The following is a 13,433-nucleotide window of genomic DNA, read 5'->3' as shown; positions in this document are numbered from 1 at the left end:
AGTACAGATATAAACATTAGGAGTGATCAACTGTATAGTTCTAGGATGATGGGCACAGTACATTTGAGTTTTGCCTGGTTTTGCATTTTGTCATTTTTATTCTTTATTGCGTGTTGCCTCACTTACATTTGCAAATTGTCTCTTGCCAAAATCCAGAGGAGAATAAGCTACATATAGCTGCTGATCCCTTGTCTTCTCCTTCCTACTAAGATTTCAGACTTTCCACCCAACCTTCATATTCTATCCATTTCCGGCTATGCAGCAGGGACTAATAATACAGCAGTAACATATGAACAGGGAAGGAGACAAAAGGAAAATGATCTTAGCCTCCTTTCCTCCCTTCATCATGCTTAGGAAACTCTCTCTCCAGCAGTACCATCTCATCTGCTCTCCACAGCCTTCATTTCTACCAGAACACCATTGCTGATTTACTCTAAATAAATTGCATACCTGGAAACATTTACATATCCGCATGTTCCCTCAATGTGGTGTGAAAGCACTGGACTTACTTAGTTAACAATAATTCATAATCACTTTATGGAAGCCCCAGATTTTATGAATGAAAATAGCCTATTTCAAAATTTTGTTTAACAGGGGTCTGAATACCTAGCAAATAGTGTAATACATTCTATTACTCTACTATCCTAACTGAATCAAAAGGCAAATAACTCTTATGTAAACAAAACAAAAAAAAATTTTTAAGGATTTTTCCAGAATGTCAACAAAACCTCTGCTATGGCAACATAAAAGTACCACATAAATATTTGATCCCAAGCAAGATTTTGCTCAACTTCTTTAAATAAAACAAAATAAATTTTTCTAAAAGATGCAAAGGGAAAGTGCACCAGTCCCACGAAATTTTTCAGCATCAATAAAACATGACAGTGAGAAGAAACATGTGCCTGTTGATATTCTCAAGAAGTCAACTAGGGTTGTTTTGGCAGAATCAATCAACTGAAAATGACTGTGCATGATCTCATTAAATTATCTTAATGGTAGCATTGGAGGGTTTCTTTGAAGGGAGCTTGAAGCAATGAGAAAAGTTGCTTTTAATCAATCCAATGAAACTACATAAGAGATTTTAAAAACATAATTTTTGTTTTCACAGAGGCCGATGTAAAGAGTAAGTCTGCATGGAAAATTGGTGGGTAGAAAGATACCTTTCTGGTTATCATTCATAATATTTATTTTGGAAAAATATTTTAAAAATGAATTTCTTCATTAACAAAACAGTAAAAAAAAACCTCAAATAACATTTGCACAATATTCCATAAATACATTTATATACAAAAAAATATAGTCACATAGACCCGAAGTGCCTTTGTACATATTTACCAAAAAATTTAAATTATAAAAAATGAACATCACAAAATACTCAAGCTTTACAGATATCGTGAAAATATTTTTACAAATCCAAAAAAATAACACACATTTTTTTCCACCTAGAAAAACACATTTTAGTATCAAAAAAGACAATAAAGGCAGTGTTTGTGTTTCTAATTCAAGAAAAGACTGGCTCATAAGAATCCAAAATATACACTTCAGGCAGTGCATGCTTCTTATGTAGTAATTAAGTCCATTCATTTAAATATATATATATATATATATTTTTAAAAAGCAACTGTCCATAGTGCAACGGGAAAAGTCATTAAAAAGGCAGTGCAACAGGTATCCTTGAACACCAACCCAGCCTGGTGTCCAGCTCTTTTTGCAGTCACTTGCTAATTTCAGGAAGAGAACCAGCTCAGTCTGAATTTAGTTTCTCAGCAGCAGTCCATGAAGGGATCTCCCTTTCCTCTTTCAGCAGCATTCGATGGGGCATATATCCTTGGAATTTATTTAAGAGAAACAGAAATTTTGACATTTTTACACCTAAAAAAAAAAAGAATCGTTATTCAAAAATATAATCATCCTTTGAGCTCATCCCCATTGCTCTCTCCAAAAGGTTAACAGGGCTTTTTAAACCTGCTCCAAAGAACTAACCTACTCACCTCAGTTGCTATGATGCACTCATCTTTTTCTTCTGATATGACATATACTGACTGGTATTTTGTATCTTTAGAAGTGGAGTATACAGATTCTGGCCTTTTCCGTTCTGATGCTTCACCACTGAAAATCACAAATGCCACATAAGGAAAAACAAGATTAAGGAAACTCCCACAGCTAAGAGCAAAACATTGCCACCATTCTGATGCCACCCACTTTCCTCACCCAGCCTCTCTCTACAAGACCCAAGCTTAGACCGTTCAGGGACCTACCCTTTGAGTGGAGTGGTACTCTTGTCTTCCACTCCAGGGTCCCTCGTCTCATACTTGGCTTCACACTTGCTGTGCTCCTCCCTGGAAGGGTCTTCATTCTTGAGATCATGTACCAAATTATAATCCACTGTTTGATAGCGAGTCTTGAAGCCATTCTTATCTGAGTTGTTTTCCCCATGGAAATCCGCTTTCTTGTTGGTGTTCTTGATTTGCCCAGTGCCAATGACACTAACTGAAATGTCCTTTTCCCGCTGACAGTTGGCCAGATTGTTCATGGTTTCAGTCTCTCCCCGGCACGCGTCAGCTGGGGGCTGCCGTTTCTGGAGCTTTAGCCGCACGCAGACCACCACAGCGGCACACCCCAATAGGAGCATAAGGACAAGGATGATGCCAGCACAGACAGCAATCCAAGGGAATTGCCCATTCTGGCCTTCTGTGAATTTGTCTGGAATCACCACCAAAGGACCTTGGGGAGGCTCAGGGAGCAAAAACTGACAGTTGAGTCCTCCATAGCCCCTGGCACACTCACACACGTAGCGGTTGTTTCTCTCGTGGCAGGTTGCCCCATTGTGGCAGGGACCGTGTTCACACTTACTGACAGGGGCACTGCAGTTTTTCCCTGTGTATCCTGGGGGGCAGGTGCAAGAGTAGTCATTGACTCCATCTTGGCAGGTACCCCCATTCACACAAGGGAAGGAAGCGCAATCGTCCATGTTGTTGTCACAGTGTCTTCCAGTGAAACCAGCCTGGCATTGGCATAGGTAGGAATTCCCAAGATCAACGCACTGGGCTCCTGGAATGCATCAAATGAATAAGGGTCTATGTATCGCTCTACCATCCTATAAACTACTCAACATATCCACATATTCTAACAATACGAACAAATAAAAGCACCAGTAAAATAATGACCTCAAACCAGCCATGACCCTCTAGCTTGCATGCCAAATGTAAAGTCAAAATTATTTGGGTTTTATTTTGTTTTCATAAAGATTTCCTTTTATCCAGTAACTCTAATAAAGGAAATTAATGAGACTGGTAGAACTGTTTCTACTTTAACTCATCTCTCCAGCTCTTCCACTCTGTTTGTTTGCTTTGGGAAGCTCAGACAGTAAAATGAAGCTCACTGTAAACAGACCACATTTCCTTCCTTGGTTCCCATATACTAGCACACCAGATTGCTATTTTGGGGTGACAGAAGACTACAGAGCTGGGCTTCCCTCCAAAAGAAAAGTGGTTCTGCTGCCATCACAATGTGGCTTAATGGAATGAGGCCTGGCCTCAAGAACCATTCACCTAATTTTCCATGTGGCCTTGAATAAGTCACTTTACTTATTTTTGCTTCATTTTCCTTCTCTACAAAATGAAAATACTGCTTCCATCCCATTTCCCAGGGATGTTGTAGATATTCTGGAGAAAATGTTTATAAAAATCACTAGACTACTTTGAAAAAAGCACTTCATGAACACAAGGCAGCATAGTATAAAAATATAAGTTTCGTTTGAAAGCGACACCACCACATTTTGGAAACATCTTCATTTTAGGTATTTATGCCCTAGGGGGCAGGCCTTCAAAAATATTGCCTGTCCCGCCCCACCCTAGCTTCTTAGACTTCTTCTTACCATTGGAACAAGGTGAGCTGCTGCAGTAGTCAATTTTCTTTTCACAGTTAAAGCCAGAGTAACCCACTGGGCAGTGACAGATGTATCCTCCATCAGGGTTATCCACGCATCGGCCTCCATTGAAGCAAGGGCCATCGGCACATGTCATGGCGCTCAGCTCACAATTCTTACCATAGAAGCCAGGTGGGCAAGTACAGGAATAACTGTTTTCGAGATCCTATAGGTGAAAAAGGAAAACATTGTTTCAGGTTGCACCTACAAAAACCCACTCACCCTTGCTCAAACTTGAGAGCAATCTTCCATTTTGTTCTGGACTTCAACTTACTGTACAGCTTCCTCCATTTTTGCAAGGGTTGGCATCACATTCATTGATCTCAATCTCACAGTTGGCGCCAGTATATCCTGGCCGACAAGAGCAAGTGTAGCTTCCTTGACCAGTGTTAGTGCAAGTGGCTCCATTCTTGCAAGGCTTGTGATGAGTGCAATAGTTAAGGTCTACCCACAGAAGAGAAGAGTGGGGGGGGGAGGAAGACAAGGAAGACAAATGTTAAATCCAGGAACTTTCTTCTCAAACAGACTATATAGCAATTGAAGGACTAGTTTACAGACATATGATAGAGAACTCACCTTGGTTACAGAAAAGACCTCCCCAGCCTTCCTGGCAATTACACTGCCATGGCTGTTGACAGGTCCCATGGAGGCAACCTGGGTATCTGATGCACTCATCACAGTACCGACCCTGCCAGCCAACTCTACATCTAAAAATTTTTTACAGAAGAAGAAAATAAAAAGTCAGATTGAAAATTGATTCCAGAAATCACATAACACACTACTGACCAAGCAAGTGACCACTCTTTTCCTCAGTAACTTTTTTTACATTTCCATTGAAAAATTCCCACAGACCTTAATCTTAGACAAATCTTAGAGAAATAATAAATAACTGGCTTTATACAATCCTATAAGTATATTAATATTAAATTAAGATTAATGTTTCTAATATATAACTACCAGAATTATCCTTAGCTACATCTCATCTGAGTTTCTCAAATGACCCTCTAAGCCAACTTAACCCATAAGGAAGAGAGGGGAAGAGGAAGGAAGGGAAGAGGAAGGAAGACAGGAAGGAAGGGAAAAGAGGAATGGGAGGGAAGGAGAGAGAGAAGGAGGAAGGAAGACAGGAAGAAAGAGAGAAAGAGAAAAAAGATAGGAAGGGAGAAAGAAAGGAAGGAAGAAAAAGAAAGGAAGGGAAAAGAGAAATGGGAGGGAAGGAGAGAGAGAAGGAAGAAGGAAAAGAGGGAGAAAGAGAGGGAGAAAGTGAGAGAAAGAGAAAGAAAGATAGGAAGGAAGGAAGGAAGGAAGGAAGGAAGGAAGGAAGGAAGGAAGGAAGGAAGGAAGGAAGGAAGGAAGGAAGGAAGGAAGGAAGGAAGGAAGGAAGGAAGGAAGGAAGGAAGGAAGAAAAGCAGCTTTTGGAAACTCACTTGCATTCTCCAGGCTTGTCACAGAACCCATGTTGCTCATCACATCCTGGCAAGCAGATTGCTAAAAACAAGTAATATACACAGTAAGTTCATCATCAAAGTACTTCCTCAAAATACTGATGGTTTCTGCTGTTTAATGTTTTGGGACAAACCTTCTTCCCCGGTTCAGTTAGTTAATACCAGCTGAGCTAATCTCCCAAACGTGCTGTATTTATCTAGCTTGCCTAGTAACTGAGAACTTTACTTATCACTAGGGATGAGCATTCTTCTTAATACAGTTGCACATAGACAAAAAAGGGCTCCAAAAACCCCAACCCCCTTTCTTTTAAGAGGGGGTCAGAAGTCTTTTCCCCCTTTCCCCCCCAATTCTATGCACAAAGCTCCACCTCTTAATATCCCAGAAAGTGTGTGTAGATAAGAGTGGACAGCTGGTATGCAGGGTGCCAGGGCAAGACAGCTGCCCTATTGTCTATTCTCTCCCAGCAGCTGCCCCAGTGCAACAATACCAGCCCCCTCCCCCCAACACACATCCCCCCCTCCCCTTCCCATACATACATACTCAGCATGTACACACATACACACATCTCTTAAACCAATGAGAGCCAGGCCTGCCTTCCCTGACAACCTATCCCTGTAGAGATCTAATCTATGGCACGCGCAATGGGGGAGGGGAAAAGAAGAGACTTACAAATTTGAATAAGAAAAAAAAATACTTTAAGTTTATGGCTACCCTGCCCGGAAAGGGGTGAAAGGAGGGGGAAGCAGAGGGATCTAGAAGGAGTCTGGGAAGGAGTAGAGGAAGGGGGCTGCAGCATTTTGAGCTGATTTACTTTGCCAGGTTATGGAATTCATTAAGAAGCTCTCTAAGTTTTAATTCAACAAAGCCAACAAAGGATAATGCGGAACTTTAAAATCATCTATGGGGATATGTTAATACAATATTTTCCAAATCCAGGGAATTGTGAATATGTGGCACACTAGTATGCACTTGCTAATTTACAGCTCCCCTTCCCCATTTAATGGGGAATAAAGCAGGTTGGCCTCCTTCTCATCCTTACCTCCCCCACACACACACACTTCAAATACAGAGGAGCTCCTTTGGCCACAGGACAGGCAGGGTCTGTGGCCTTAGAACAGCTGATTAAACGTCCTCCTAAAGCAATCGGAGGAGGGTGGAGGGACTAGTGGCGCTAGGACCTGGCTTCTGAGTGTGCAGGAGAAACCTGATCCCTTCTAGGAGGTTGAGAGGGGGGAGAGGCTGTGCAGATCCGGGAAGAACTGGGTTGCTTTGCAAGCTGCAGGCACCACTGGGGTCTCAACGGCCAAGTGTGCAGTGGGGTTTACTGGTAGAAGTCCAGCGGAACTAGCCTCAGAAACCAGCCTTCCCCGCTGTCCAGTCCCTATCCTCCCTCCAAACTCTGGTGTCTCCATTTCCGGCACTCCTATTGCTTTGCTCTTGAGCTGTCATGCCATAGCCTGTGGAGGTAGGAGCTAACCACGTGACATTTAAATAGCAAGTAATCTGGCAGGTAGAGGGTGGTTTCACAATGACTGTGCCAGGATAGTCCTTTTCCTTGTGTATGTATCTAAACCTACTAAAGGACATGCATTGTGCATGTGTACATACTGGCCCCATAAGGTTGTTTACACTGAGTGGGCCATTTAAAGAAAACCACACAAATAAGATTTGTACATGGAGATAAGGATGCACTGAAGTGGATCCTCCTCTGATGCCTCCTCTTGGAGGGAAGGTGACCCTGGGTTCGAAAGACTCTGCCCAGATGGAGGCTACCAAGCTGAAAAGGCTTTAAATAAGAGCCAGCCTGTTGTGGGTAGACTAGCCTCACTGAATCTGGAGAGTCTACCAGGTAACATTTTCAGCCACAGAAACTCATAAATACTGCCTGCAGTCAGTGTAGAGTTTACCCACACCTTAAAACATTGGAAATAATATGTGTGTTACTTATCACTAGGGATGAGTATTCTTCTTAATACAGTTGCACATAGACAAAAAAGGGCTCCAAAAACCCCAACCCCCTTTCTTTTAAGAGGGGGTCAGAAGTCTTTTCTCCCTTCCCCCCCCCAATTCTATGCACAAAGCTCCACCTCTTTAATATCCCAGAAAGTGTGTGTAGATAACAGTGGACAGCTGGTATGCAGGGTGCCCTCTTTGGATGAGTGCATCCATCTCTGTTTTTGTTTATGTGTATGTACAGAGACAGAAGTATAAACATATACAGCTACTTAGTGTGTATATTTAACAAACTGCATAGAGATCCTGATATATAAGGCACTATGACAGAATCTACATGGGAGAAAATGATGACCCATGTTTTGTATAAGAGCTTTAAAAACATTCACAAAAATGCACACAGAAGGGTTGGATAGACTTATTTCCTAACCTCTTGTACCCATTCCTAAAATCTTCCTTTCTAGCTGTTTCCTTAAATTCTCAAATGAAGGGATTGGACTAGATTGATTGCCAAAGTCCCTTCCAGCTATAACATTCTTTGATTCTATGACCCTAGATTATCCCCCCAGAACTTTTTGAATAGTCTCTGTGTATGTTGATCCAAAAGGGCTGTGAGGCTCGTTTTCCTCTCAGGGAAAAGACACTCACGTTCAGTGCAGTACTGGCCTTTCCAGCCAGGGTTGCAGACCTTCTCTCCTCGCTCCCCACAGGTGAAATGGCCGAAAGCATCATCTCTGGGTCTGCAGAAGACTGAGCAGCCCTCACCATAGTAGTGCTCATCACAGACAAACCGGTAGGAGTACTTGAGATCAGTTCGACTGCTACTGTGTAGGTCCTGAGACCACTCTTCCCCCACCGTCAGGTGCCGCTGTGTGGCCAGTCGGCTAATCAGGCGATCAGGATTTTCTACCAAAAGAAGATAGATGCTATAGGTTAGCTCTGCTTGATTAAAAAAAAAAACAGGCATAAGGCCAAATTTTTTTCCCCCTGTAAAGTTTCAAGGTGAGTGATCTAGAGATTGGGGAGGGGAGAGAGCAGTTAAAAATAGGAGAGAGGTGTTTATTTCAGAGACAAAGCAAAATGAGGTCAAATCTGCATTAATCCAGAAACCTGCAGGCATAAATATTTACCTGTAGTGAGATCATCTGGTGAATCTGTGTGCAGAGCTTCAATGATAAGTGAGAAAGTGCCCTTGAAGAAAAAGAAGACAAAATTAAATAACTGCCTGAAAATTTTAGGGAAAAATCATCAAAGATGCAAAACTAAATCAACAAGAAGAAGGTAGGTATGAACGCATTCATATGTTGAGTAGGGTATCAATATGATGTCTTTTGCCTGTTTTCACTTTTCTCAAGGAAATGGAAGAACTTTTTGAAGAGTAGTTTCCTGGCATGTTTTTTCAGCCTGTTAGTACAGGATATTGTGTGTGTGTGTGTGTGTGTGTGTGTGTGTGTGTGTGTGTGTGTTTTAAGAGAGGGGAGGGAGAGTTGGGGCGGGGTGGATGAGATGAGGGCAGTTGTCATTAATCTTTATGCTTAGTTTACCCAGGATCACACACTAAAATGGAGGGGGGTAGAAGGTGGGGAGAAGGAGATGTGGGCTGGAAAATGAAACCTTTGGGAATTTCACACTGTGTAGACAATTATGCAACCAACTTCTAAGACGGAGGTGAAATTAAAACTTGCCAACTTAGAAGATTCCATTTCATTTTTAGAAGACACAAGATAATGTAGAAATCTGGAGGATTCTGGGTTGCTTTGTTTTGTTTTTGTTTCCCCCAAGTGTTTAAAACCTACACCTCATATATTCTTCAACAGATTTCATTCTCGGGCAGCTTAATAAATTCTTATAAATCTCTGAGGCAAGAATCCCCTTTTCACCCCTAATAAGTGTGCCCCTTTATTCTGCTCCCACCCATCCATCATTCAGTTTTCCAATGTACTCAGCCCTTGATCCCCACCCTCTCCCTAACCCTCACCTCTCTGAAAGAGAACTAGTACAGTCTTGTCCTTGCCCGTCCTTGTCCTATCACCTTAGGCAATGTACCCTTCCCTTTTATTTTAGGCTTCATCCATCATGGCCTTGATGGAGGGTAAGAAAAAACAAACTTACTGGCCAGGTGAAGCCGAAGGGGAAGCGGATTGGGTTGCTAAAGGCTGGATCTGCGTTGCTGGCGCTGTCAGGGACACTGAAGGAATTGGCCCCTAGCACTGGGGTGACTGCGCTGCCGTAGGTGCAGGGAGGCTCTGGGGACACGCTGGCCTGGTAGTGTTTTAGACACACACGGAAGAAAGTCTTGCAATCGCACTGCAGCAGCCCGGAGCCAGAAGCGGCGCTAGCGCTTCCTCCCCCGCTGCCTCCGCGGCAGCAGTTGCGGTTCCCCAGGAGCCCCTTCTTATTGACGAACTCTTGAAGCTTCAGCTCAAACACCCCGGAGCTCCAAACCTGCAGGGGGGGAATAGGGAGAAAAGGAGTCAAGAAGGCAGGAGCCTCCAGGGATCAAGGGAGTCTTTCTGTTAGTTTGATACAGCGACAGGGAGGAATGACTCCTAGGAGCCCCTCGCGCCCACACACACACACACACACACACACACACACACACACACACACACACACACACACACCCCTCCACCTCCAAAAGCAACCAAGCAGAGACGAATTGAGCTTAGGCTAACCCATCCGACCCTTTCCAAACCTCGAAGCCCAGGGAATGTGCTCGTGTTGCAGTTAATCCTAATGTTTTGACCCATAGATATTGGGGACAATCCTTCTCCCTAGATTTACAGTTATTCGTAACAGCAACAGTTTACATACCTGTGTTCCTCTTCTATCCTTCCCTCATCCCCGACCAATACAGTAGAATCTCAGGCCAACCCCAGCAACATCAAGCTCCCCTTCTTTTCAGAGTTTCCCCCTAAGGAGTTGAACCAAGACACTTACCTGGCAAAGCAGCGCGGAGAAGACTGCAAAGGTCAGCATGGACTGACGTCCCATGGTGGGCTGACTTGATCTGATTTCTTGTCTGGTCTTCCTTCTCCCCTCTTCCCTCTTGTTCTTAAGATTAGAGAGGATTAAAGGGGAAAAAAATATTTCAAAAGCCTGGACAGAAGAAATCTCTTGTCCCAGGCTGGTGGAGTTAGTGTTTTCCTTTTGCAAGAACCTCTCCCCTCTTTCTTTTCTGTGAGTGTTGTGGTTGCTTTAGATACACGCCCTTTCGGTGACTGACAGCTGTAGTGGATGGCAAAAAAAAGGGGGGGTTGTTTTGAAAATATGTGTGTATAAATGTATATATATATATATATATATGTATATATATGTAATATTCTGAATGTCAGCTTTTGGCTTTCCTCCTGTCTCTTCCAATCCACGAGGAGATAGGGCTCCTTTTTTCTTCTGTCTTCTCCTTGCACTTCTTCCCCACCAAAAAAAAAGAGAGAGGGAGGGAGAGAGCAAGACGCCAAATGTTTAGCTTAATTCCCAAGAGAACAGCGAAGAGGCTTCTTCACAAGGAAGATTAAAAAACGGCGATCTGGAAATCCCTATAGGCGAGGTGATAATCCCTGGTGGCTTCGGAAGAAGGGAGAGTGCTGGCTGGTTGTTGTTTTGTGTGCGGGTGTGTGCGCGCAGTTCTCTGGCGGCTGTGAATTGTGGTCGGTAGATGTCAAGCAGCAGCAGCGGCAGCGGCAGCGGCAGCAGCGATTTGTCAGAGATCACTCGACTCTTATCTCCTTAGCCACAGCAAAGATTCGGGCTGTTCGGGGTTTTTTGTTTTGTTTTGTTTTGTTTTATGAATCCAAGCAATAACAAAAGAAAAAAAAAGAACCACACACAAAATCAGAGAGTGTTTCGGTGTCTTAAATAGCGAAATGTATGCGCCTGCTTGTTGGCCCCGGGTCTCTTCTTGTATGTGATCTTTGCTCTCTGCCTGCCTGGGTCTCTCACCGAGTGTGAAGCGCTGAGAATCTGACTCTCGCCCGGCGCCTGCCGCCCTTATATCCCGCCGGCCGCCTGCATGGTTAATGAGATGCAAATGAGCAGCCCCCCAATCTGGCGAGAGCTGTCACAAAGGAGCCACTTTTCCAAACCCTCCTCTCAATGGATCGCCAAATGGTCAGTGAGCTGTAAAATGTGCAATCCTCCTCCTCCCCTACTTCCCCCACCCCTCACCCCCTCCGATCCTCCACTTCTCCCTACCTCCACCCCTCCTTCTTCCTCGCATAACACAAAACGCACTCATTTACATTCCTGCAAAATTTTCACCGCAAGAATCCCCCTTCTGCTCTCGGGAGATGATAACACCCCCCCCCCATCCCTTTTCTCTCTTATTCTCTCCCTCTCCCTTCCCGGCAACAACACACACAGACACATAAGGAAACAGTGGGGAAAGCAACACGCTACCACTCTTTTCCAGCAGGAAAACAACTTCCAACTTCTGAGATCTGGAAATTGCCTCTCGAAATTCTCCAGTAGCCAAGGCGCCCCCGCTCCTACTTGCAATGAGAACTCAACTGCCCAAGGAGAACCGTAGCTTCAGAGAAAGTGTGTGTGTGTGTGTGTGTGTGTGTGTGTGTGTGTGTGTGTGTGTGTACGCGCGCTCGCGGGGGGGGGGGTGTTCATTATTCAAAAATACATCAGCTTCAGGATTTGTGAACTACCTAAATCCATACAACCCTTTATCCAGAGAGTTTAAAGGGAAAGCTCCCTGAATCCCGGGCGTGGGAGATGAGAAGTGTAGCCAAAGTTGGAAGCAAGACCATCCATAGTTTCTCAAAGTTTGGGAACTTCTAAGATAACACCCCAGGGGAGAGTCACCCCAAAATCGAGGAGGCGGGAGGGAAATCACGTGATGGGGCTAGTGAATGGAATAACCGAGAAGGAATTTTTACTTTCTGCCACCTAACCCCGACCCCCTACCCTCCACGCCAACCACCTCTCTCCTCTGGAGGTTCTCCTTCCTTCCCACGAATTACCATATATGTGAAGAGGAGGGGCGAGGCGACTTGTTTCACGCCACCGGAGAAGACGGGAACCCTAAGCTTACCCCGCGCGATTATTATCCACTACCTCCATCTTCCCTCGTTCTTCTTTCTCACTCCCTCCTGGGTCTCTCCTTCCCCCCCTCCATCCTCCCCCCCCCCCCGCCTTCTTCAGCTTGGTAAAAAGTGAGTTTGGTGTGTGTCGTTCGCGTGGCTGTCATTAAGGCAGTTTGTTATTGTGCGAGGGCTGAATCAGTTGGCTCTTTGTACTCTCAGCTGTATGGTAATGCAGACAGCACCTGCTCCCTGCACAATACCAGAGAGAGAAAGAGCTCCCCTCGGCGCACGATACTGCCTCTGCAACAATGTCCGGCACATATTTTAAAGAGATCCCTTCCAGCCAAAGAGAGAGAGAGAGAGAGAGAGAGAGAGGAGAGAGAGAGAGAGAGAGAGAGAGAGAGAGAGAGGAGAGAGAGAGAGACAGAGACAGAGACAGAGAGAGACAGAGAGAGAACCTCTTTACACCAACCGTCACCTTATTTTTTTTCTACACATCCATCAGACACTAGAACTTTTGTTTTGATTTTTTTTAAAGGGGAAACGAGTTTATTGGTAGTGACGGTAACACATATATAATACACATCCACATAATTTCTTAAAAAGGGGAGTGGAGGGGAAACTCTTTCTTATGCTTGGAAGATGAGATTTGAGGAGGGAAAAAAGTGTGGGCTCAGATCCATAACTCCAATATAAAACTTTGGAATCGGGTATAAACTTCGGATTCTCTCCTCTTCCCCACCCCCACCCTCCCTCTTAACAACACCTATAGGAGTTCATTAGGATGCAAGGTGTAACTGTCTGAGTAAATGTCATTTTAATTGTAACAGATCATTTCAACACAGATTAAGTCAGTGTGTGTAGCTGGCTACAATAACCTCACTGTAGGTATATGCCTCCCTAAAAGCTTTATTATGGCCACTTTATTGGGTGGAAACGTGCATTTGCATGGCAAAATGTGACTTTCATTGAAGCAGATGTCTTGATCACAAATTATCGTACAATGCATGGGGAAAAATTCTCAAACACTTCTTAAAGTAAAATTACTGGTAATACCAATTAAAAGAAAATCA

The 13,433-nt window shown here is 43.9% G+C and overlaps 1 protein-coding gene across 1 annotated transcript; it reads right to left on the bottom strand.

Annotated features, from left to right (window-relative positions):
* Nucleotides 1-1,030: 1,030 nt before the first annotated feature.
* DLL1 (delta like canonical Notch ligand 1) lies at nt 1,031-11,432 on the bottom strand. The gene is made up of 11 exons (XM_020972069.2): nt 10,268-11,432; nt 9,440-9,772; nt 8,458-8,518; nt 7,976-8,233; nt 5,356-5,416; nt 4,505-4,635; nt 4,203-4,372; nt 3,878-4,094; nt 2,259-3,051; nt 1,992-2,109; nt 1,031-1,872 (listed from the first exon to the last, which is right to left on the bottom strand). Exons 1-11 carry the CDS (start codon nt 10,319-10,321, stop codon nt 1,867-1,869), a joined length of 2,202 nt encoding a protein of 733 aa, XP_020827728.1. The 5' UTR covers nt 10,322-11,432; the 3' UTR covers nt 1,031-1,866.
* Nucleotides 11,433-13,433: the final 2,001 nt, after the last annotated feature.

The sequence above is a fragment of the Phascolarctos cinereus genome, unplaced genomic scaffold (genome assembly GCF_003287225.1).
Source record: "Phascolarctos cinereus isolate Bilbo 61053 unplaced genomic scaffold, phaCin_HiC Scaffold_5;HRSCAF=322, whole genome shotgun sequence".
NCBI lineage: Eukaryota > Metazoa > Chordata > Mammalia > Diprotodontia > Phascolarctidae > Phascolarctos > Phascolarctos cinereus.
Note: the sequence above shows the minus strand (reverse complement) of the source record. Positions and strands in the feature narration are given on the sequence as shown.